This window comes from Drosophila subobscura, chromosome O (genome assembly GCF_008121235.1).
Source record: "Drosophila subobscura isolate 14011-0131.10 chromosome O, UCBerk_Dsub_1.0, whole genome shotgun sequence".
Taxonomy (NCBI): Eukaryota; Metazoa; Arthropoda; class Insecta; order Diptera; family Drosophilidae; genus Drosophila; species Drosophila subobscura.
Window position 1 is genome coordinate 4,036,254 of NC_048533.1, and position 24,969 is coordinate 4,061,222.

The following is a 24,969-nucleotide window of genomic DNA, read 5'->3' on the forward strand; positions in this document are numbered from 1 at the left end:
CAGCAACATTTGCATTGCAGCCAGCAACAAAGGCGACCAAGACCAGGTCGTGTTAGGACAATGAGGTGCGCTTGGCAACATACGCCGCAGCACGCTAGCAACATCATCTGCTCATTTTGCAACATCGCAACATTCTCTTTGCAACAGTACTCTCTCACTAAACGAAAAAATGAGCTCTCTCGCTCTTGAATTGAGTGAAAATCCTATGGGTCCCAGGCAGCGCTGCCCGCGTCGCTGCCTTGTTTGAGTGAGTTTTCAAATCCTCACAGTATGTTAAGAATTGGGGTAGGTTTTACCTGGCATACGTTGATATTTCTGAGTCGACTTACCTGTTGTCCATACCTCTTTTCAGCTGGCCTGCAGCATGTTTTCCGGCAACATGTGTCCCAGCAACATTTCAAGGCGGGCGATTTGAAAGAACGGCCTTGCGCTACGAGCATATTCAAACATGTTCAATTTAAACGGCCTTCACCATTCAAGTCGCGCGCGCGCGTCGTCAAGAAAATTACTAAGTTCAAAAGTTGGTAGCGTACTAAACGTATTCGTCGGTGTTCGCATTTACTAGAGAGCGCGCGGCAAAAAATTACTATTCGCGTGAAACAGTGTAACAACAACAACAAAAATATCCACACATTTGTTTGGGGAAATAATATTTTGGAAATATATCTATCGCATGAAACTCCCCGCAAGAGAAGTGATCTTTTAATAGAGAAATATTCCAAATATTTGCATGTGTTTGTCGGTAATTTTACATCAACAAAAGAAAAAGAAGGAATAATAAATAATATACAAAACGAGCGGCAGAGGAAAAAGAGCAGCCCTTGGCGGCATTTTTTTGGTGCCATAAACCGTTAGTTCTGTTCTCGCACAAAATACACAAAAGAGAACACATACAGAAAAAGCAAAAAGAAAAAGAGTTTTACTTAAAATAAACCGCAAACTAAAATAAATGCCGAAATAAAATCGAAATATTGTGGCGCGTGCACGTGTGAGGCGGAGAAGGAGAATAACAACAGCAAATGCAAAACCATGTGCCGCACTAAATAGCAACAAAATAATACAAGAACGAGCAGAAGAAGTGTGGTCGAGGAAGATTAAACGAAATTCGCGAGAGAAGCTGCAGCTAAAAAGTAGCTGTAAATTCTCGACTAAAGCAACAATTAAACAATAACGCGATCGACTCTCTTCTCTCCTACACACACACACAACACACACGAGGATTATCACACTCACACACACACACACTCCCTACACACTCGCCGAAATCACGCAGGAGAGAAACAAAAGCAACAGTAAACATGCATTGGATTAAATGTTTATTAACAGCATTCATTTGCTTTACAGTCATTGTGCAGGTGAGTTGTACTTTAAAAAATAGTCTTTATTTTGTCCCTTTTGACCCGGGGGCTATACATGCGTGACCATTAACCGTTGCAGTCCATATTTTTCGGCAGCTGTGCTGCGCGCGGTTTTTGCATGTGTATGTGAATGGGTGGAAGGGACGGACAGAGACAGCCGGTTAGGGCTGCCAGGCTGTTGGTTTTACATGTGGATTGTGGGTGGATGGATAGCTTTTAGGATCCACTCCAACCCTGAAATGAGTTCCATTCTGTGGGTGTTTTATGATCACTTTTCGTAAACCCTAGGGGAATCAAAACCTTCCCTTAGAATCCCATTTTCTGGTGGTAATCTGATATCAACAGCTGTTTAGGGGTGGCTTTCGGCAAAGGCACGTCACCCTTTTTAAACGATTTAGCTAAAAACTAGTTTCCAAACAGGTCCAAGGGCCGAAAAACATTTTTCCATCATATTAAAATTTACCACCAACGGCGCATGCCGCAAAACCATGAAAAAACACTATACAAAAATTACAAATGCAAAAAAAAGAGTCATACATGTGGATGGATCTGGCAACATCTGCCGTTCTGGCTGTACTCCTCTGCTCCTCCACTTCCCTGCTCTTTGGCTGCTGCGCTTTTTTAAATGCGCTTTACGCTCTGCTCTGCCTCTTCTCTTCTTTGCGTAGGTCAACGGCGACACATGCATGCGCCACTCACTTGCTCACTTCACTCCTCTCCGCCTCTCTCCATTTCTTTCTTTCTTTCATTGATCTTTCACGCCAGCATCTTGCAGCCCCCGCTACTCCTCTACGACAGCCCATGCGTGCCCATGTTTTCTCTCTCTGTTTGTCACGCTGCTTTGGCACATTGCGTGTTCTCTAGCTCTCTCTGTCTTTTGCGCTTTGCTAATTTTAACGATGTTCCGAAAAAGTGTCTGGATAAAGGAAACCTCCTGCGGTCTCTCGAGATTTTGGAACAGCTGAAAGTGTTTGTTGGCTTTTTTAGGCTGTGCTTTTTAGAGGTGCAGCTGTTGAAGTTGCACTGGAAGAAAAATAAAAAAGAATAAAGTGCGCTGAAAAATGGATCTGAGCGTTTAAGATCCCCCTAGTATTATTTGCTCGTTAGAGCCTCGTTTAACGTTAGTAAATGCAACTAATTTCCACATTAAAATTAATTCGAGAAACTATTAAAAGAAAAACTGTCCCTTCTTTTCTCGTATCTCTTGTAATTTAGATCCATTTAAATGTAATATCCCCTCATAATTATCTCCCATTAGCAATGCAATTTAATTCAATTTTCTTCGGGCTTTTCCATTTGCCTTTACTCGTATTCTATATGTTCTCACAATTTCCGCCACTAATTTTGCTCCCAAGCTGCGTTTAAATTTCAATTTAACTATCAAATAACCGTACGAGCCAGGGGAGGGATCTGTTTCTTGTTTTTAGTGCAATTTTCATATTAACATTGGGGCATGTGTCCTGAAGTATGAGTGCATCTCTCTCTGCGCCTCTGCCTCTTTATAACATAATTAATTTCAATTTAGATGTGGAGGAGGAAGCCCCCACCATGCAATATTCTGTTGCACGCACACGCTGTGGCTGCCGCTGCCTCTGCTGATTCACTTGCGCTTATAACTGTTTTTGTTCCCAGGGAGCGACCGTTGTTAACGGTTGATTATGATGATGAATTTAAATGATTAATAAACAACGGCAAAGGGCAGCCCCACAACACCTGCAGCGGGCGAAGAAAAGCCGTGTAGTCTGGTGGGGGGAAATCATCATAAAAATGCGTGCTTTCCATACAATTTTTTAATGTCTCCCTTTGTCTTGGCGGAAAACCCTCTCCTTTGCTCTGCCTTAACCCATCCAAGAGGCCCACCTGTCAGTCAGTCAGTCAACAGAGTTGACGTGGAAGCAACAACATAGAAAATGGCAAACAAAAAAAGGCGAGAAAATAAAAGATAGAATAATGGTCGAAGATGGTTATACACTAACGAAGAATGCTTGTTTCTCGTGCAGAGTATAAATTTGTCGATATTTGTAGAAATGTTAAAAAAGTAATCTATAATTCTAAGATGAATTACAAAGAAGAACGATTATGGTTCTAAACTTTATAGCTGCCTCTGGCAATAGGTAACCATCCTGCCAATGTTAGAGTATATTTTATTGTATAAAAAGTGGCAAAGAAAAGGCCTCTAACTAGTCCCGTCACCCCTGAGTGATCGTCTGCAGAAAGGGAAGAAGAGGAGCACCAGAGAATAGGCATAAAAAGAGCAAACTGAGTCAAGCAAAAGGTAAACAATGCAACGCACTATTTTCCAACACTTTTAACAAGTGTCTGTCTAACATTTCCAGTTCTTGAGCCACCTCTTACCCCCTCTCTATAAGTCCGGTAGGGAGTCTCGTGAGTTGTGTGATGCCCCCAAAGGGTTTTCAAGCGTAATAAAGTTCAGAGTTGAAGGCAAAGGCAAATAAACACAACGGCAAAAGAACGCAAACCTATACTACGGATATGACAAGTGTTTTCAAGGGGACTGAATAGACAACCACATTGTGTAAGCAATTTTTATAATGAAAATTCCCTTGGAGAGGAATTTTAACTAACTTTGTAGCGAAGAAAAGTGTAAAACAAAGTTATTTAGATGATTGTAAAAGATTGTTAAAGATTACTTTATTAGACAAGAATCTGAAGTAGAATTTTTTTGCATTCTTGAGGGATTTTAGAATCTCCTAAAAGATAAACAATTTTTGCCATGGGGACATTTTTTAATTCAAAATCTCTTAGAAAATCCCATAAAAAGTACCCCCACAAACCGTTTAATGATATTTAGCGGTATCTCTAGTGTTAACTGTTTTTACATGTGGCATGTGGGAGAAACAATGTTCCCCACAGCAGCCCCCTCCTTCCCCACCACAATGGGTGTCCAAAATGTGGGACAAAAAACTATTGTGGTTGCACTTTTTGTTTGGCCCCTCCCAGCCCTCTCCCTGTCTGAATATCTTCCCACGTGTAAATGTGTATGTGTGTGTGTTTGTTTATGCATTGGTGTTATGCAAATTGATTTGGTTTTTTTTTTTGTTTAAATATTTTGACAAACGACGGCCCAGCCTTTGTTTTTCAACTACATATTTTTCTCCTCTCTTTTGTTGCTTATTTTTATGAGAGTTTGCCTCTGTTTTTTCTCCCCCTCTCCACTTGTTTCCACCCTCCCCGCGCGGGCACCTGTCTTCCTTCCGCTCAATGGTTTTTCTAACATTTTCTTGTGCGCCTTCCTCTTATCTCCGTCTCTGTCTGTGATTCCCTTTCCCTCTTTCTCTTATTAATTCAGACGCAGCATCGCGTCTATTAATTCTTTTTTTTCTGCATCTCCTTCTTCTCTTCGTTTTTTTTGCACGCGCATATTTTTATGCTCTTCTTCAAAGCGCCGTTGAAAACAAGTTTTTGTTGCGCTCTTACGATCTCTCTCACTCCATCTCGCTCGTTCACTCTTTGGAGCAGCTGCCAGCTGCAGCAGCACTCACACACACGCACGCACACATTTCCAATTCACTTTTAAGTCACGTTTTGCTCTTTTTTTTTTGCGCCCTGCTCTTTAGGATTTTCAGCTCAAGTTATGTTTGAAGTGGAGGTAAGGCTCTTTTGCTCAAGCACATGGTGGAAGCCGGTTTTGGCTCACCTTCTTCTTGGATGTACCTTGGGGCTCCACTGCCAGCTGACAACCGGTGCTCTCTCTCTCTGTCTGCCTGCTGCTGCTGCTAAACTGTTATAGCCTTTGGGGCCTGTAAGCCCGTTCTCTCCCTCTCTTTTTCAACCTCTCGCAACCCTTCGCCCCCTCTCACCATCTCTGATCTTTCAATATGGCTGCATGCGCGCAGTGCTGCTTCTTCACCTGGCGTTCGGCTTACACCTTTTGCTCTGCTGCTGCGCTGCCTCTGCCTCTTTGCTCTCTTGTTCATCGCCTCTCTCTCTCGCGCATTGGTTTCGTATGTCACGTCTCTCTCTGACTGCTTCGTCCCCGCTTTAACCATCAATGTTGACCGGCAAAATCGTATGCCGTGGGAAACAATTCGGTTTTACTTGTACATTTTTTCATCGTTTTTTCTGCTTCTTCTTCTTCTCTCTTTCGCGCCCGTTGCCTGTCGCTGTTGCTGCTGCTGTCGCTGCCTGTGCCACTGCCTCCACCTCTGCCGCTTCTTTTATTTTTAGTTTTTTTTTCTGTGCTGCTCTTTTGCGTCCGTTTTGTTTTTGTTGCCCTGCCTGTGCCTGCTGCTTATTAATACACGTTTTGTCTCTGTCTTCCACTTCTGTTTGCATCTCTTTCTGTCTGCGTTTGTTGCCTAAGTCTTTTGTATTTGTTTTTGTAGGATTCTACGGGAGCGAATGGGCAATGGGAGGATAAAGGATTCTTATATATTCCCTGTTTTAGAAAGAAAATGGGAATTTTAGTCAAATTTCATCTTCTTAAAACTACAAGTTTAAAGTAATTTTGATGATTTTTAGAAGCATGGGATCAATATTTCCCTTCTCTCCCTTGAAAATATGCCACTTTATCGTAAATTTCCCTGTTCTAAATCTCCCTTTGAAAGCTCCAAACAATTACAAAAGCCTTTGCACAATGTTAGCGCCAGCTCAAGACCCAAGCAGAAACATCCATTAAATGATCTCTTAAGCAGCTTTGCTACAGTTTCAGTTAGCTTGTTGTTTTTTTCTTACCTCTTTTTATTGTCTGTGGGGATTACACCTGTGCCCGGGCACAACACTCGAAAGGCGGAGAGAATGGCTGGTGGATGGATGGTGAATGGAGAGCGGCGGCACACAGCATCCCGACCGCACTTCTACTTAATTGAGCAATTAAACACCCATGTACCTCCAAACGAACCACAGAACGAGGAATGAAATAGATGGACAGATGAAGAGAAAGAGGGAAAACCCACAAAACTTCCCAAGCAGCAGCCGCCGCAGCCACATGTGGAGCAAACTATAAAAAAAAACACTGTGCTCTGCTGTGCTCATGTCTTGTCAACAATTAAATTGTCATTTTAACAAGCTTCACTCTTGTTGTTGTTGTTGTTTTTTGTTGCCTGAAATGTTAATTGCCGAACAGTTATAGTTTATAGTGGAAAACGGACCAAGCCAACGACAGAGCAGAGCGGCAAAAGAGGCAAACAATCGGAGCATTCGGAGCCAGCAATAACTATAAGTAGATCTCTCCTATTTTTGGGCATTGCCTCTGATTGGAGTGCCGTCGATTGCCCATTTATGGTTCTGGGCAATGATGAAGTCATAATTAAAGATTTACGCACTTAAGTGCGGTGCACCCATCTATGGGGTAGCGAGAATTTCCCTTCAAAAGTTATACTAGTCTTGAGAAAATGTTAGTGAAAAATTAAGCTGGGTGAAATTTACAATATGACTTCGAAATCTTGCGAAAATCAATTGCCAAGCGCTTTTCACTCCCAAACTAATTAAATTCAATCAAAAATCCCTCCCTACTTTGGTAAATGTGTCATAAAACGCATTAAAAAGTGTCCAAAAACATGAATTTCTAGCACATGTGACCCATTTTGCTTCCCTCACACCTTTGACAAAAAAAATACAGCCATAAAACAGCCAACAAAGAGATATACAAATTAATTGAGAAATTTATGAGAAAGACGGCTATCAAACAGATTTGCAAATCCAAAAATATGCAAAGCGTCGGCGCTTCAAAACGAAAGTCGAGCACAGGGATCCATCCACACAAGAGAGAGAGAGAGAGAGACTGAAACTGAAACACACAGCACAGGTTAACATACAAAATGACTTGAAAAAGCGAAGCAAACGAAGTGGAATTTATTACAGAGCCCGCGAATCGAAGACCAAACCGAACCGAGGTCGGTCTGGGGACCGCTTGCTGAGCATTTGTCATGTTTCCTCTTTTATTTCTGTATTTATACCCGGTACTCGAAGAGTAAATAGGGTATATTGTATTTGTGCGGATAACGGTTGTATGTAACGCACAGAAGGAAACGTTTCCGACCCCATAAAGTATATATATTCTTGATCAGCATCAATAGCCGAGTCGATTGAGCCATGTCTGTCTGTCCGTCCGTCCGTCCGTCCGTCCGTCCGTCCGTCCGTCCGTCTTGTTTGTCGGCTAGTTCTCAGAGACTATAAGAGCTAGAGCCACCAAATTTTGGCACCAGACTGCTGTATGCTCACACTGAAACCAGTGTATTTCAAAAATGAGCCCCGCCCCCTTCCGCCCCCGCAAAAGGGCGAAAACCTCCCAAATCTACAATTTTGAAGGTAACAGAAAACTAAAAACGCCGTTCCGTAGGGAATGACCATATCTATCAGATCACCAAATTGGGATTTGGTTGGATCATTATTATAGCCACAATGAAGAAATTAATTTTCAGTGGCCAAACCCACCCCGTCCCGCAGCATTCACACTCTGCTTCACGCTGTTTATGGCCTCTGCCCCTGACACATCTCTGCCGCTGCCTCTGCCGCTGCCTCTGCCTCTGCAGCGACTCTGCAGTGTGTGTCTATGGGGGAGGGTGGCGAGCTAAAGGAGCGTGTTGGCGTGAGCAGTGTTGTTAATGTAGATGACAGATGAAGAAAAAATGTAAAATTTGACAAATAACCGCTAAGTTGCAGAAGTAGTACTGAGTGCCGGGTATAAAAGTTGTGACGCGTAAGAAGCGTCTCACACGTCCCTTCTCGTTTTTTTTGGGTTCTCTTAATATTTCATAAGCCTGTTTTTGTCCTTTGCATGGGTCTCCGACTTCCCCGTCTACCGTCTGCTACTGAAGCAAAATTCCTCTGCAAAAATACCATGTTGAAAGATTTATCGTCTCTGGTTGGGACCTCGCGTTGCATTCCTTTTGTTTCTGTTTCTGTTCTTTTGATTCCCCTTTGATTTTATTTTTTTGTTTTAATGAATTGCTTTTTAATTTGATTTGACTAATACAATTTCCCTTCTTTTGCCTCTTCATTTCCAGGTTCACAGTTCCGGCAATTTTGAATTGCGGCTAAAATATTTTAGCAACGAGCATGGAAGGGACAATGAGGGTCGCTGCTGCAGCGGCGAAACGGATGCGGCGACGGGCAAGTGTTTGGGTACTTGCAAAACCCGGTTTCGGGTTTGCTTGAAGCACTATCAGGCGACCATCGACACCACATCGCAGTGCACCTACGGGGATGTGGTGACACCCATTCTGGGCGAGAATTCGGTCAATCTGACCGATGCGCAACGCTTTCAAAATAAGGGATTCTCGAATCCCATTCAATTTCCCTTTCAGTTTTCATGGCCGGTAAGTACACAGCAGCAGCATAACTTTTGCTTTTTTTCTTAGTTTGTATTATTTTTAGACTCAATGCGGCACATTTACTTTTCTCTCTCTTGCTAATTTGTTTGTGGGCTTTTTATAGCCTCGCGCGGCTGGGTCCCCCCTCCTGAGTGTATCCGGCAGGAGCGTCCTTGTTGGGAGGGTTGTTCTGCCTCGCTGTGGCGCACACGCCGAAACATCTGTCGGCTATTAAAAGTGCGCCTGAAAAGTACGCGCACGCGTAGTCGCCACCACCAACCGATCCACCACTTTCCAAGTAACCCTGGATCCAGCCACCACCAATTCCTTTCCATTCCACTCAGAGCGACAATTTCCAGATCGCTGCATAGCCCACCCCTTTGTGGCTCCTTTCAGGCGATTGCCGTTACTTTTTGTGGCACAAAACGAAACGAAAGGGAGAGAATTGTGTGCCTGGTATTGACTTTTGAGTGGAACTTGTTTTTCCCTCTCTAACTTTTGGTAGTGTGATGTTTTTCACGCTGTTCTAAATATGTTTCCCTAAGTGAAAGGCAGCTACGGAAATTTCAAACTTAAATCATTTGAACATTGATAGGTTTCCAGCCTAAAACACCTATAGGATACTTTTTCCTCGTAGAGAACCAAGAGGCATGACATCCTCTGACCATTGCTTGGTGTTTTTATTAGGGCCACCCTTCTTTTTAGTTAAAGGTTTTCTCTGCTTTCATTTTGTATCGTAGCCAGCAGCGCACGTGTGCTCAATAAATTGCTTGAACATTTTGAAATACCTCCAGACAGACTTAAGTTCTTCTTCAGAGTTATGCTCCACTGACGCAAAGGTATACCATACCAAGCCAAGCCGAGCTATGCCATGCCATGCCATGCCATGCATTTCTTAATTATTATTACAGCAAGAGAGAGGCAAGGCAAGGCAAGGCAGCAGCACCGATCCGAACCCCCAGAAAGAAGAAGTTACTGAAGCTTCAAAACAATAACTGGAGTTTGTAACGTATTTTTCTGTTTTTTTTCTGTCTGTGGCCCGCAGAAACACCCTCCCTTATTTCTAGAGAGCCCCGCTCTGTCTCTCCCTCTCTCTCTTTCATAGACACTTTACTTCCTAATTGTGCGCATGTGCAGCGTCATTATTATTATCATTACACATACGACAGACAGACAGTCGGACAGCCAGCCAGTCTTTTGTTGCTGTTGCTGCTGCTGCCTGTTGCAAAGTCATGGTTGTTCCCGGGGAGCAAAATGTGCTCCCCCAGGTAGTCGTTTTTTTTGTGGCACGTGAAATGTGTAATGTGCATAAATTTGTGTGCGCAAAAGTGCGGGCATAACTTAACAATTAACTGAGCAAACTTTGAGCTGAACATTTCGCTAAAGTGAGGGAAATTACATGGCACGCGTATGACAAGTAGGGAAATTTGAGACGCTTTAAAGCTAATCCATGGAAAAGCATATCAGAAATAGTGTTTAATAAATTCTCAACTGCACTAAGAGCTAATTCTGTAAACAGAAAAATGTCCGTATCTTACCTCCAGCATATTCGGTTTGCTATTTTTGAACAGTCTCCAAAGAACATATTTAGAAAATGTATTTTTAAATTTCTAAACATTTATAGGAAACTATTTCAAGCTATTCTTTGATTAGTGCCGTAGGCGCAGCACCGCACTTTCAACTTTTAAATTATTTCTAGGTCAAACTATAAATTTAATTATAGTTCTAGGGCTCCGCTAGAACTCTGCTGCACTCCCCTCTCTGCTCCTCTGCACCTCTGCTGCTCCACTGAAAGTACTGCCGCTTGCTGCTGCATCAACTAATTTAATGTTGCACTTAATTAAAACAACGACGAAGCCACGCATGCCTGACAACACGCCAAAAGATGTAGCAAGCCCCGAAAAGGGGGAGGGATTCACATCTACTATTCAGAGAGTCTCCGGAGTCTTCTCGTTCCCTCTCCGTATTTTTTTGTTGCTGCTAAAAATAGTCGAAGCAGCAGCAGCAGCAGCAGCAGCGATGGCAGGCGTACAGCATTGATGTCTGCTGTCTCTCCTCCTCTTCTGTTCGTATTGAACTTTGCTACTTTTATCCGTCCGTCTCTCAGTCTGTCTTTCTGTCTCTCTGTCTCTCTGTCTCGTGCGTCTTGTCTTGTGTCTTCTGTGTGTCGCCTCCCCTGTTGCTACGTGTCTGGGGCTACCACTCCTACTCTTGCGCCCTATGCTGTGTGCTGTGTTGCATGCCACCAACTCCACCAACTGCACTTCCACCCTATCCAGAGCCCTGTGACTGGATATTGACGTTGATATACAGCGCCGACGCACGCGATATTCACTAAAGCGAGCGGGTGACTGTTGCTGCTGCATCGTTGCCTCATTTATTTTTGGACCTGGGCGGATGCAAACACCAGAATTTCTCGCTCTGGCGTCTGATTGTAATTTATATAATTTTTGTGTAGAGGTAAAAATATAAATTTCCCTTCAAGAAACGTCAACTGAAAAATGTCTTGGAACTGCAAAACTTGAATTTCCCATTTTCGGTATGACTCTTTAAAGCGTCTTCAATGATTTAAAACCCCAACACTTTAGATGTAGTATAATATATTCCCCATAGGGAAATTCAATTTGCACCCAATCTACAACCAACAAATAACTTAATCAGCCGTTTTATGACAATTAAATGGTACTATTTGTAAATTTCCCACATGGGGAAATTTAATATACGCCAGTAAAAGCCAGACGGGGTCGGCCATCACGTAGCTTCTGTTGAAAAGCATTTTTTATTTCACTCTGCACAGCACAAAACACCAATAAACCATTCGGCAGCGCTTCATTTCATTTCGTTATTACCTTCTTTTTTTTCATTTCATTTCATTTAATTTCCCATTTCCCATTGTTTCCCATCCATCGCTACAGCAGAGGCACTGAACTGATCATCATCTACGTGTCTCGATGTCTGATTTGTTTCCTGTCGGGCCCATATAAATTTTATGTTTATTTTCGCAAATGGTAGAAAAAATAGCAGGCAGCAAGAGCAATCGTTAGGCAATCAATCGGCAAAAAGCCACAGACTTATCAACCAAATTAATTCTACATCTCCAAACCCCAGCGCCCACGCACGGCCAATGCACGCTCCCCACGCAAAATGCAACGTAAAATCGAAAGTTAGTCGAAAAAATTAGTCATTTACATGGCAAATGCAACGCCAAGATACGAGATTCAACGATCCACGCCCATCTACAAAACCAGATTTGAAAACCTCTGCAAAAGTTTTTCCATCAAGTTGGATTTTGTGTCATCTCTGCCGGTTTTTCCAGCAGCAGCCGCGCAGGGGCACTCCGCTCTCCTCGCGTTAGTTGCATTTGAAATCAAGTGTGAATTGAGGGCGCTGCCGATTGTGGATTGCATTCGCATTTGCATTTCAAATTTGTTGGCTGCCGCATTAGACGACGATCGCTGTGTGCGTGTGGGGATCTGTGGGTGTCAAAACTAGCTCTTGTGGCTCTGCCTGCCTGCCTGCCTGCTGTCATAATCTGTTTATAATGAGTCGCTCGCTCGCGCAACGTGGGGGCTGATCTGGCAGATGGGGCATCCATCCATTAGCTTGGAATTAGATTGATAAAATGTGGAGGGAATTACTGTAGCGCATTTCCCCTTTAGATTGCATATTGGAACTTTCTTTAATAACATTTTCGGCTTTCTTTTGCTTCTTGCAGGGCACCTTCTCGCTGATCGTCGAGGCCTGGCATGATACGAACAACAGCGCCAACACCCGTGTAAACAGTAAGTATTCATATTCCGAATATTAACCGAATTTTAAGCATAAATGTGTAAAATTGCTTTCCTGTATGCGGCATATATCCTGCTTTCCTGCTTTCCTGCTTCCTGTAAAACGAAGGATCGTATCTTCTTTGCAACCCTCTCTGGCTCTCTCTCGCTCCTGGATGATCATTTCTGTGTGTGGAATTTGATACTTCTGCAAGGTTCTATGTAGCTTAGCTGCACAAGAAGATATCCGGGGTATTGAGTGGTTTTAAATAACCAACAATCCAGCTTGGAGGGGGGTGGAGCGGGGGGATAAACCTCGTGCTCTGTCGCCTTTTGTTGTCTGTCTCTGCCTCTTGTTTTCCCTCTTTTTTTTTGCATTTTTTCTGCTCTGCCTGCAGAGCGGAAGTGTGCGCTGGCCCAACCCTTTTCTGTGAGCCTCTCGTTGTGCAATTAAGTTCTTGTGTCGTTCTGATCACGATTTAAACTCTAGTTCGAATCACTAGATCGAAGGATCGTGTATGTAATCCATCTGGAAAACAATGGAAACATGGAATCAAGGCATCTGTGATTGTCTTTCGCTGATACGACGACACACAGAGGAAAAAAGGACCACCCCACACGAGAGAGAAATCCTTGAATTCTACTGCTGCTTTTTCTGTCTTTGTAGGATCTGTGAATTGTCCCACAAAGATTTCCTAGATGAAAAGAAAACAGGTAGACCTATCAGCTACCTGCAGAATTTCTTTTTGAGGTTTTTCAAAAGATTTATGGAGTTTTCTTTGGAATTTTCTTAACGCTCATCATTCAATGCCTCAAGGAATTTTAATTGTTTCAAATAATGTTCAAGGTTCCCCGTTGCTTTCGGTTTTTTATTTTATAGATATTTATCCTCCCCCTCCCTCTATCTCCATCTATCTCTCTGTCTGTTTGTGTCTGTCTGGTTGCAATTTCAATTTCCACACTGCGGAGATTTCCCTGCCTGTCAAGGATTAATTTCATTACTTCCCAAAGTATTTGCAACAAAGTGCAAAGCGATCTCCCGCATACTTTTAGTTGCACAGCAAGTTTTTAGACTCCTTTTTTTTTAACATAAATTACATAAAGGCAAGAGGCATCAGCACGCAGTCGCAGCAGCCGCAGCATCATCGACCTTTTCGCCAGCAGCGAAACACACAACAGCCGTCGGGTTGCAAGTCAGACCCAGACCTGCTGGGCACAACAAAAAACAAAAACAGAATCTGAATTCTGAATCCTGTATATCCACAGGCTTGACCATCGTTGCCGGTGCAAGGTGCTCCTCAACTTCCAGTCCACTTCACTCCGCGCCAACCTTTTCCTCTCCCAAACCTACCAATTAATCTCTGCCAATGCCAAAGTTGTTAGTGTTGCACGTTGCTCTGGCAGCATGCATCCCCCCCTGCCTCTCGCTCCCTCCCTCCCTCTCGAGATGTTGTTAAAATGCTTATCTTTTAATTTTAACTCTTTGGATCAAGAAGCGGCGGCCCAGCAACAAGAGGCAGAGCCACAGCCTCTTTGGGGCTTGCCTCCGTCGTCTTTGCTTTTGCCACAAAACTTGTCGTTTCGTTGTAGTTGTTGTTGCTGTTGTTGCTAGTCTCTGTTGCTCTGTTGTCGTCGTGTGTCTTGATAAAATGGTATTTTCAAAAAATTCCTCAAGTCAGCGCATGGAGGGGGAGGATGCTGCAGGATGCGGCTTGCGGCATGCAGGCGGCAGGAGGACGCGGTGCTGGCACAGTCGAGAGTCAAGTTTGGATTTCTTGTTGCAAATTTGTTGCACACAAATTTCACTCATTTGTTAAGGGGCAGCCAAATGGGGTTGACAAAACGATGGTAGACAAGGACTTTAAATAAATTTCACCACTGGGGAAATTTCTGTGAAGGAAAAGTAGGAGGAAATTTGAGTTTATAGAAACTTCCTTTTAAGGGAAATTTATTCTTAAGCATAAAGTACTCTAAAAGTAATTTTAGGGTAATTTGTCCTCAAGCTAAGAATTCCCTCAAAATGACCCTGCAATACTTTTTCGAAACCTTTTTTTGTTTCCCCACCGAAACTTGTCAGTTGGGAAATTTCTCACATTGCCATTTTGCACTTTTCCACACATTACGATGGCCTGTTGCGAATATAATTATGAAAATGCAGCCTTTTGCGTAAATATTTTTGTGTGTGCACAGAAAAATCTGCTTGAGATATATTTTATTATGCGGATTTGTTTCTTTGCTGGCACTCTGGTGGAGTCCGCAGAGCCACTCGACGCGGCAACTGGCAAAACTGGCCACAAAATGTGCGTCTGCGACTGCGTCTTAGTCTGTTTGCCGGCACGTCTAATAACCTGTCATGCCACAAATCCAATGGGCTTTAGCCCCGTGTGTGTGTGTGTGTGTGTGTGTCTGGCAAATGTAAATAAAACCACAAAAATACAATTCAATTTTTTCTTCGTTTCGTTTGGGAATGTTGTAGCTTGGTGCGATTTTTGCATTGAATGGTTTTTCCATGTTGTTGGCCCCGTCGCGTCCCGTCCCGTCCCGTCCCGAACCAATCCGTCGTCAGGTGAAGCACACGACCGACCGAAAAAGGCAGCTCGAAGCGGCTCTAAGAATTTCTTGTAGCCACTGTTGCATAGCCGCGTGTTGCCGTTTCGCCGCGTTGCCATTGCATTTGACTCTTGTGCATATTTTTGGTAATTAATTAGCGGAGTATTTGGAGTTTTGTGCGATTTTTTTATTTCATATTTTTATTGGCCAACCAGTTAAGCGGCTTGTCAATGTGCGGGACGGCTGCTGGCTGCTGGCTGGCTGGCTGGCTGTGTAATATATGGCTTTGACAATACCATTCGATATATTTGGGCAAAAAACATTTTGCTGTATGTGCATTAGGCAATCGAGTTTAAGGATTTGTACAGCTAACAAATTTGGATAAAAGTTATCCCCGAAGTTTGCTCTCGTTTTCACTTTTCTTCTGCTGCTGGAGATTTTTTTTTGGAGATTTTTTTTCCCATAAAGTTCTTTGGCTTTTAACATTCAAAATAAGCGGCGAGATTTATGTTTGGATTTCTTTTAAGCTCAAACAAAAGTCTTGAGCTTCGGCTTCGGCTTTGGCTCTGACTTCGGCTTAATGCAATTCGAATAGTCATGCACCTGCAATTTACTTTATAGACCATGGCATAATGTATGTACATTTCCATACATATGTACATATTTATATGTAAACGAAAAAGAGACGAAACAAGTTGAGGGACCGGTCCGCGGGCTCAACTCTGAACAGCTGAAACGACGAAATAAAAAACAACAAGTGGAGTCTCGGCGAAGCCGATCCCGAAGCCATGCCATGCCCCGTCCGTGTGTCTCTGACTCTCCCTCACCGACGACCGACTGCCTGCTGCATACCTCAACTTCAGGCAGCACTTGACTTGCAGCCACTCCAAAAAGCACAACAAAAAAAACTCTGTGACAAGCAATTGCATTCGATTTTCGATTTTTCCTCTTTAAAGTTTTCATTTTCCACATTCCACAAGCAGCCGCTGCCGCTGCCGCTGCCTCTAGCTTTGCCTTTGCCTACGATGATCATCTTTAACCCAATTAATCTTCATTAGTCTCTCATTCTAGCCATCTTTCTCTCTGGTTCTTTTTTCACACACACTTATCCTCCTCCTCTTCTCTCTCTTTTGCAGATCTACTCATACAGCGGCTGTTGGTGCAGCAAGTCTTGGAGGTGTCCTCCGATTGGAAGACCAACAAATCGGAATCACAGTACACATCGCTGGAGTACGATTTCCGTGTCACCTGCGACTCCAACTATTATGGCTCGGGCTGTGCCAAGTTCTGTCGCACGCGGGACGACTCCTTTGGCCACTCCAAGTGCTCGGAGACGGGCGAAATTATTTGCCTGAGCGGATGGCAGGGCGATTATTGTCATATACGTAAGTAGAACAAAATATTTGTATGTAAAAGTATCTCAAATGTCGTAGATACGAATATGAGATCTGTGCGCGATCCACAGATCAATAGCCTCCCGGCGAACCACTCGACGCATTCTTTAAAGCGAAACACTTGGCGCGGGTTTTGTTCATTATTTGCTGTTGCTTCTGCAACAGAGTCTCCCCCTCTGCCTCTCTCCGTGGCTCCCTGAAGTGGCTCTTTTTGGTTTCTTCAAGCCATCATTATTGAAAATCACTTGCTTGTCAAATCAAATGAGATGATTGTACACAATGCCCCCCTAACAGTGAGTTGGGGAAGTGAGAGACATATCCAATCCACACAACGAATCCAAGGAGCTGGCTGGCTGCTGCCCCACGAATTAAAGCATAATTATATTTATCGAAATGCGTACCGAGGGTCCGAGCAATGATTTGACAAAAAAACCGAAAATAAAGCTGAAATTTGAATACAGAAAAAATTATTCGAGTGGAAAAAATCAAAGTCAAACAAATAAATTAAAAATCAATAGAAGGAACCAGAGAGGGGGGAAACCTGTGCAGGGGGAAAAATCATTTGTCATTCTACGCCCCACAAGAGAGTGAGAGAGAACAAAACGATGTCTAACGAAGCAACAACGATCTGAAAGAGATCCAAGAGAGATCCGAGAGTAGTAGCCGAAAGGCACAACAACAACAACAACAACAACAACAAGATACACAAATATTCGGTTTAGGCCAGGAGGAGGCCGCCCTTTGTAGTTTCTTCCATTCGGATGCTGCCTGCCAGCTACCCGAAAACATTTTCAACTGTGAATCAGAGCAGACCTTCAGCAGAAGAACCGAACCGAACCTCTCTCTCTCTCTCTAGCTCGCTCTCTGATGATCGTACGAAAAATCTTCCCACGCCAAGTGCAAGGGCCCACCGATCGGTTCCAGGTTCCAGGTTCCAGGTTTTTCGGTCCAAAAAGGTGTGGTGCCCCTTTTTACGCAGACACAGAAGCAGCCACAGCAACAGCAACAGCAACAGCATGATGATGATAATGATGATGATCTCTCTCTCTTTCTTGCTCGCTGCATGCCGCACATGCCTCGCTCAGAGAGGACGACGACGACGTCGACGACGGAGGAGCAGACCCAAAGAACAAACTTCCTTTTGGGTTTTCTGTGGCAGCCTCTGATTACACCTTAAATGTCGTATAGTCTCTTGCCTGTTGCTTCGCTTCGTTTCGTTTCGTTTCGTTTCGTTCTTTTACCTTTATTTTTGTATGCTTCTCTTTTTTTTGGGGCAGATAATTTTTGTGTCCTGCTGCCACAGCAGCAGCAGCAGCAGCAGCAGCAGCTGCCTCTTCCGCTACTTCTGCCTCTTGCTATATTTTATTTTTCAACTTAAATGCGCAAAAATGAGCTTAAATTAACGCACAAACACAGCAGCGAAAATTATTTTCCAGCAGCAGCCCCAAACAACAAAATAAAAAGCCAAAACGTGCATGCAGCCTGCAAAAACAGGATAAATATAGCAGGGAGAAGAGTGGAGCGAGGATTGGCCCTTAAAGTGGCCCAAAAGGTGGCTGCTCGTTGTTGTTGTTGTTGTTGTTTTTTGATTGGTGTCCCAAATGCGTATGAATGAAACGAAACGAAATGAAGCGTTGCTGATGGATCCGGTGTGGTGTGGTGCGGTGTGGTGTCTGCTTCGCTTTTCGGTTCACGGAAATACAAATACTCGTACATAAGCTATTTTGCCTAAAGTTATTGAACATGAATGGAAGGAAGAGCAGACAGCTGCAAAGTGAGAAAAGAAAAACAGGAGAGATATTTTAGTAGCTGTGAGAAGTAGTTTCTTTGGGCTGAACACTTGAGAATGATAACTAAAAGTGAAAGTTGAGTGATGGAAAATACGAGCTAATAGCTGCTACAATTCCACACATTCTTCTTTGTTACATTTCTGAGGGGCGCCGTGGAGCATTCCCAAGCTAAAAACTATTACCCCATTCCTTGTAAATCTTCCTTTTGCCATGCCGCCAACCTTTCCCCTACAAGTGCACTGCCCAGCGTTGTACTTCCTCATATTTTTGCATCCATGGCCAGCCCATAAGTAATTCCAATCAATTTATTAGCAGCGCCCAAGCTTCAGGGCGTGTGAACTGATTCTCTTGTACACGGGAACCACTTGCAGATCTCACTTTCCGTCTGGATGGAAAAACTATTTCAAGACTATTTCCCTTCCGTTGCTGCTCTTCCCCTTGCTGTAATAAAACTCATTGGCAATTGCCAATATTACGCTCTTTTTCTCTCAATATTCTATATATTGACTGCGTGAATGCGCGGCAGGCAGAGGCTACAGGCTGCAGGCAGGGACTGGCACTGGGACTCTTCCATGGGCAGAACACGTTTTTGTGATTTTCTAGCAATTTTCCCGGCTGCTGCTGCCGATGCTGTTGCTTCTGAATGAAACTTTGGCTTTAAAGAGGATCTGTTCTCGCTCTTCTCAGTTCTGTACGCTGTTCTGTTCCTTTTGGCATTGCCTTTTTTAGTTTTGTTCACGACTTTTATTTTTCCGCTCGCTTCTCCTAGGCCCTTGTGGCGGCGGCGTCGGCGGCGGTGGCAACTCCCCTACTTCCTGCCATAGCAGAGGCAGAGGCTGAGGCAGTGGCACTGGCAGAGTCTGAAGCAGCATCAGGAGAGGAGAAACATGTTTGCCACATTCTTCAGGCGGAGACTCCAACTCCAAGTTGGAGTTCGTCTTTGACTCTGACTCCAACTCCAACTCGCAAGACCCAGAGCCACCGACGAGACGACTTCCAATCGAAGTTTTCGTCGAACCTTTTGAGCTTGGGAATCTGTTTTGGGGCAAGACGACGGACTCCTCAGCTCCTCAGCTGCTTCTGCTGCCTGCTGCCTGCTGCCTCCTTCCTCCTTCCTTCCTTCATCATCATCTGCTTCTTTTTCCTCTTCTTTTTCATGGATGGGTCTTCTTCCACTCTCGAAGGCCTGGCCATGGGATTATTTCATTTTGTGTGTTTCCTTTTTCGGCCTTAGAAACAAGTTATTCCTGCTTCACAGTTTGAGAGCCACCACCACCGCCAAAGAGTCCAAGCCCCTGCCTCAGTATTTGGCCATGATTCATTTTTTTTATAGGTTTCTGCTGTTTTTTTTGGTGGTGGGGGTATTTTTGTGTTGCGCTAAAACGCTTTTAAACGCTTTTCTATTGTTTTTCACGCGGCTTTTGTTTTATGTGTCAGAAAGTAAGAGACACCAAACCAAAAACCATCCAATCTGTATTTTTCAAGTGGGATTTTTCATTGCCAGACGCGTGAAAAAGAAAGTTTTCTTCTGCTGCTGCCTAGGAAATTAACTCAATTTTCGGTTCGATTGATTTGTGTCTGTTTGTGTGTGGGTTTGGCCCCAAGTGCGAGTGGGTGTCAGGTGGTGGGGAAAGTGTTTTCTATTCTTTTGTTTTGACTGTTTTTCTGGTTTTACATTTCAATTAATTTATATTTAAATTTGTTTCCCCTTCTTCTCTTTGCAGCAAAATGCGCCAAAGGCTGTGAGCATGGACACTGCGATAAACCCAATCAATGCGTGTAAGTATTTTATTTAAATTTAAATGGAATTTGCATTAATGTTGTGGGTAATTTATAAGCGGAACAGGGGGAAACAGTGTCAATTTCGGATGGCAGCACTGCCAACACCAACGGTGCTCTAACCCACTCCTTGGAGAAACACTGGCCGCGAGACACACAGCTAACGGTGCAGCACTAGCTTCATTTTAATGATGACAACTCCTCTCCGGCACATCCTCTCAGTCACACCGCAGTTGACTGCTCCGTTCGCTCTTTCTGCTACGTTTTATATGTTTGCACGTTTTGTTTGTTGGTTTGTTTTGTGGGTTTCTGTTGCCCACCCAAAATGCAATCATCAACATCATCATCATCATGATTGGTGGGGGCACACCTTTTCCATGTACTGACTGTCTTGACTGCTGCTACCGTGTGCCGGTCTTACTCTTACTGGCAAAAGGGCAACACTTTTTTGTTGCTGTTTCGTTTAGTGCACGTTTTGTGTTTGCTGCTGCCAACCGCAAGAAATTCTTTTGGCGAGTCGTCGTCGTCGTCGTCGCGATGTCATTTGATTTACTTGAAGGTTTTGCATTTCAACAGGGGGCCAGTCCACACCAGAAAATAAATAAAGTAAAAGCAATACCAACAACAACAGCAAACGCAAATTGAATTACAAAGTTTTCCCACATTTTTTGTTGCTGTCTGTGTACTTTGTGCTGGTGCTATATCCATCCAAAAAGGTGTAAGCGAACACTTTTGACGACGCCGGCAAATATTTCCAGCATACAATTTCATTTAACATTTCATTTCAACAACTGGCAACGGGCAACAGGCCACAGCTAATTGCGTCTTTGGCAGAAAGATCTCTTCAAATTGATTTTCCACAACGGACCCACAGAGTGAGAGAGAGACTCAGTAGAGAGGATGTTGCTCATTATTTATGCATTATGTTGGCCAATAAAACACTTTAGGCCAAACGGAAATCAAACATTTTCGGTTGTGGTTGCGTTCAATAATTGTGCCAAAATAAAAGTACCAAACAAACTAACCAAAAACCGACACATCATTCCATCCCGTAACGCCTTGAATTGCCTTTTTGTGTGTGGCAACCGCAACAGTGTGGAGTAGTAGAGGCTGCTACGCCTGGGTATGCGTGTGCCACTTCAAAGTGCGGGCCTAATGGTGGGAATATTTTAATAATTCTAAACGCATACGCGACACTACACACGTTTCGTTTCGTTTCGTTTCGTTATGTTGGCAACCCTGTACCGCCTGTCCGTCTGTGACATTTCGCTTTGTATGTGTGTACACACTGGCTCAGACGCATATCAATTACGACTGTACCGCCCAACAGGTTGTCTGTTGTCCGTCTCTTTGCCGGTTTGTGGGTGAAGGCTTTGCCCAATCGGAAAGTGCAGCTGTTTTTCTTTATTTTTTCCCATTTTTAATTTTTTTTTTTGGTTGAACGTGCGTGCCACAGAGGAAGCTCACACTCGTCGCACTTTGCAATCGAATTTATGATCGTGAGAAATGCAAAAATTTTCGACTCTTTTCTCTCTGTTGCGCTGTCTCTGCGGATATAACTTCTTGAACAGACATTCGCTTCATTTCGTTTGTCAAGTCAGTCCGGACTCTCCACTTCAAACACAGAGTCTTGTGTCTTTCTTGTGTCTGCTCTTTGTGCCTCTTCTTCTGTGCCTTTGGGGCCTCTGCTGCATTCAAGCGTGGCACATGGGGCACAGACAGACATACAGGGAGAGAGGGATAGAGAGAGAGAGAGAGAGAGAGAGAGAACGAGCATCAATTACCATTGAACAGGTGATGGAAAAGTAAACCAATGCTCGAGGCGCTTCAATAAGCATTACACAGTGTGCTGCCAGTGTGTACCTATTAAAAGAGAGTTAATATGCATGCCTGGTCACACTTTAAACATGAAACAAAAAACGCTGTAATGGTCACACTAACCATTGGATTTTCTTCTCTCTTACAGTTGCCAATTGGGATGGAAGGGACCTCTGTGCAACGAGTGCGTGCTGGAGCCCAACTGCCTGCATGGAACATGCAACAAGCCCTGGACGTGCATCTGCAACGAGGGGTGGGGTGGTCTGTACTGCAACCAGGACCTCAATTACTGCACGAATCATCGTCCCTGCAAGAATGGCGGCACCTGTTTCAACACCGGCGAGGGCCTCTACACGTGCAAGTGTGCGCCAGGGTTCAGTGGCGATGACTGCGAAACGGAGATCTACTCGTGCGATGCCGGCGTCAATCCCTGCCAGAACGGCGGCACCTGTGTGGACGAGCAGACGAAGGGAGGCTACAAGTGCATGTGTGCCAATGGCTGGAGCGGCAGGATGTGCGAGGACAAGGTGCTAACGTGTGCGGACAAGCCCTGCCATCAGGGCACCTGCCGCAATGTGCGCGCCGGTCTGGGCAGCAAGGGGCAGGGGTTTCAGTGCGACTGCCCCGGCGGATACAGCGGACCCACGTGCGAGCTACAGCTGGACAATTGCCGACCGAATCCCTGCCTGAACGGCGGCAGTTGCCAGCCGAACGGCAAGTGCATTTGTCCCAGCGGCTTCACAGGCACCAAATGCGAAACGAACGTCGACGACTGCCTGGACCACAAGTGCGAGAACGGCGGCACCTGCATCGATCAGGTGAATCAGTATCGCTGTCAGTGCGTGCCCGGCTTCCATGGCTCCCACTGCAGCAGCAAGCTCGATCTCTGCCTCATCCGACCCTGCGCCAATGGCGGCACTTGCCTAAACCTCAAGAACGACTTTCAATGCACGTGCAGAGCGGGCTTCACCGGCAAGGATTGCTCCATTGACATTGACGAGTGCATCAGTGGACCCTGCCACAATGGCGGCACCTGCATGAATCGCGTCAACAGCTTCGAGTGCGTCTGCGCTAATGGATTCCGTGGCAAGCAGTGCGACGAGGAGTCATACGATTCGGTCACGTTCGATGCCCACCAATACGGAGCCACGACTCAGGCCCGCGCCGATGGTCTGACCAATGCTCAGGTTGTGCTCATTGCCGTCTTTTCGGTGGCCATGCCGCTGGTGGCTGTCATTGCCGCCTGTGTGGTCTTTTGCATGAAACGGAAACGGAAGCGCGCCCAGGAGAAGGACGATGCAGAGGCGCGCAAGCAAAACGAACAGAATGCCGTGGCCACCATGCATCACAATGGCAGTGCCGTGGGCGTGGGCCTCACGGCCGGTGCGCTCGGCGTCAAAACGGGCTCCAACAGCGGCCTGACCTTCGACAATGGCAATCCGAATATCATCAAGAACACGTGGGACAAGTCGGTGAACAACATCTGTGCCTCGGCGGCGGCGGCGGCAGCTGCTGCTGACGAGTGCCTCATGTATGGCGGCGCACTGTCCAACTATGTGGCGCAGGCGGACAATAATGCCAACTCGGAGTTTTGCGGCGTGGGCCAGATTGCACCATTGCAGCGGGCCAAATCCCAGAAGCAGCTCAACACAGATCCCACGCTGATGCATAGGAGTGCCTCAGCAGCAGCAGCAGCAGCAGCCGCGGCGGGTGGCGCCTCTGGGACGGCCAAAGACTACAGCAGCGGCGGGCCCGTGGCTGAGGGCAAGCGCATCTCCGTTTTGGGAGAGGGCTCGTACTGCAGCCAGCGGTGGCCGTCGCTCGCAGCGGCGGGTGTGGCAGGTGCATGCTCCTCCCAAATGATGGCCGCTGCCTCGGCCACCGGCAGTGGGGCGGGGACGACGCAAAGGACAGTAGTCTGTGGCACGCCGCACATGTAAAAAAAAAACCAAACACAAAAACTCACAGAAAGTAAAACACACATACAAACACGCTCTCTGGTTAGAGGAGGAAATACAAAGAAAAGACTGGGGTTGGGTTTTCGACACACACAAAAAATATAAAAGAAATATGTGAAAAAGAGACGCCAAAATATATATTTGGGGCCGCGATACACACCGGCTTCGTTGTTGATCGAAATTGAAGCAGTTTAGTCGTCAGAATATCAGAATATCCATTAAAAGAAATACTATATCCCTCCCCGATTTAAATGTGACTTAAGCCTAAAGTAAATGATTTTTATGTACCCTTAAAACAAAACAAAAAACCTTAAGTAAAGTTGCCTTTTTTCCAACCCATAACTTGACCTTAGACCTTGACCCCTTTTCCCGGACGACGAGAGGAGTTGACCTCTCCACTATACACGTTTTGACGTTTTGCATGTTACTGAAAAATCTGCTTCAATTTAATTCTATTTCGCTATAAATTGTAAATATAACAACAGTAAATTTAAAATGTAGATTTAAATTGTAAGGCTAACAAAGTGAAGAACCAACGCCTCATTGACAATGCCCCTGGGGGCATTCTTGTATATATAGTAGGTCACACATTCGATATACGACAAAAAAAAAAAAACAAAACATAAAAAAAGAATACCATAAAAAATTGACTATCTCGACTATTTCTAGGATACAAAAAAACTATACTTAACTCTCAATTCTTTAGCTTAATGATAGATTAAAACGACCCCGAACAAACAAACAAAAGCGAAGACAAACAAAAACATTTAGTGATTCTATTTTAAGAGCTTAAAAAATTCTATTCTATTTTTTTAAAATTTTTTTTATTTTAATCCTCATTTTATATATATTGTTATTTTTTCATCCTATTTTTGGAGCATTTATATCAGCAGAAGTCAATAATTATTGTAGCTATGAAATGAATTTATAATCTATAAGTGCATAAAAAACATACATACATTTGGAATATCTGAGAAATATTTTTGGAAAGAGAAACGCAAAATTGAATGAAAAATACACTCAATCCTTAAACCCCTACCCGCCCCAGAAAAAGTCTCCATATAGTCTTATATTGTTATACATTTAATTTTGATCTCAAAACCGAAGACAACAACCAGACGAAAGAAGCAAAAAAAACAAAAACATCAAACTGTTTGCGAAATTCCAAAATATCAAAATTAAACAAATCTACTGAAAATAAAAAATACAAAACTCTACAGTTAAATTGCAAATGGTTCCTCGTTAGTGTAAAAAATAAAATAAATAAAAATAAAAATTAGT

General features: G+C 44.2%; 1 protein-coding gene across 1 annotated transcript; it reads left to right on the forward strand.

The window, feature by feature from the left end:
- Nucleotides 1-454: 454 nt before the first annotated feature.
- On the forward strand, nucleotides 455-24,184 carry LOC117896659 (neurogenic locus protein delta). Its single transcript, XM_034805106.1, has 6 exons — nucleotides 455-1,355; nucleotides 8,327-8,638; nucleotides 12,348-12,414; nucleotides 16,086-16,334; nucleotides 19,858-19,912; nucleotides 21,879-24,184. Exons 1-6 carry the CDS (start codon nucleotides 1,299-1,301, stop codon nucleotides 23,668-23,670), a joined length of 2,532 nt encoding a protein of 843 aa, XP_034660997.1. The 5' UTR covers nucleotides 455-1,298; the 3' UTR covers nucleotides 23,671-24,184.
- The last annotated feature ends 785 nt before the right edge of the window (nucleotides 24,185-24,969 follow it).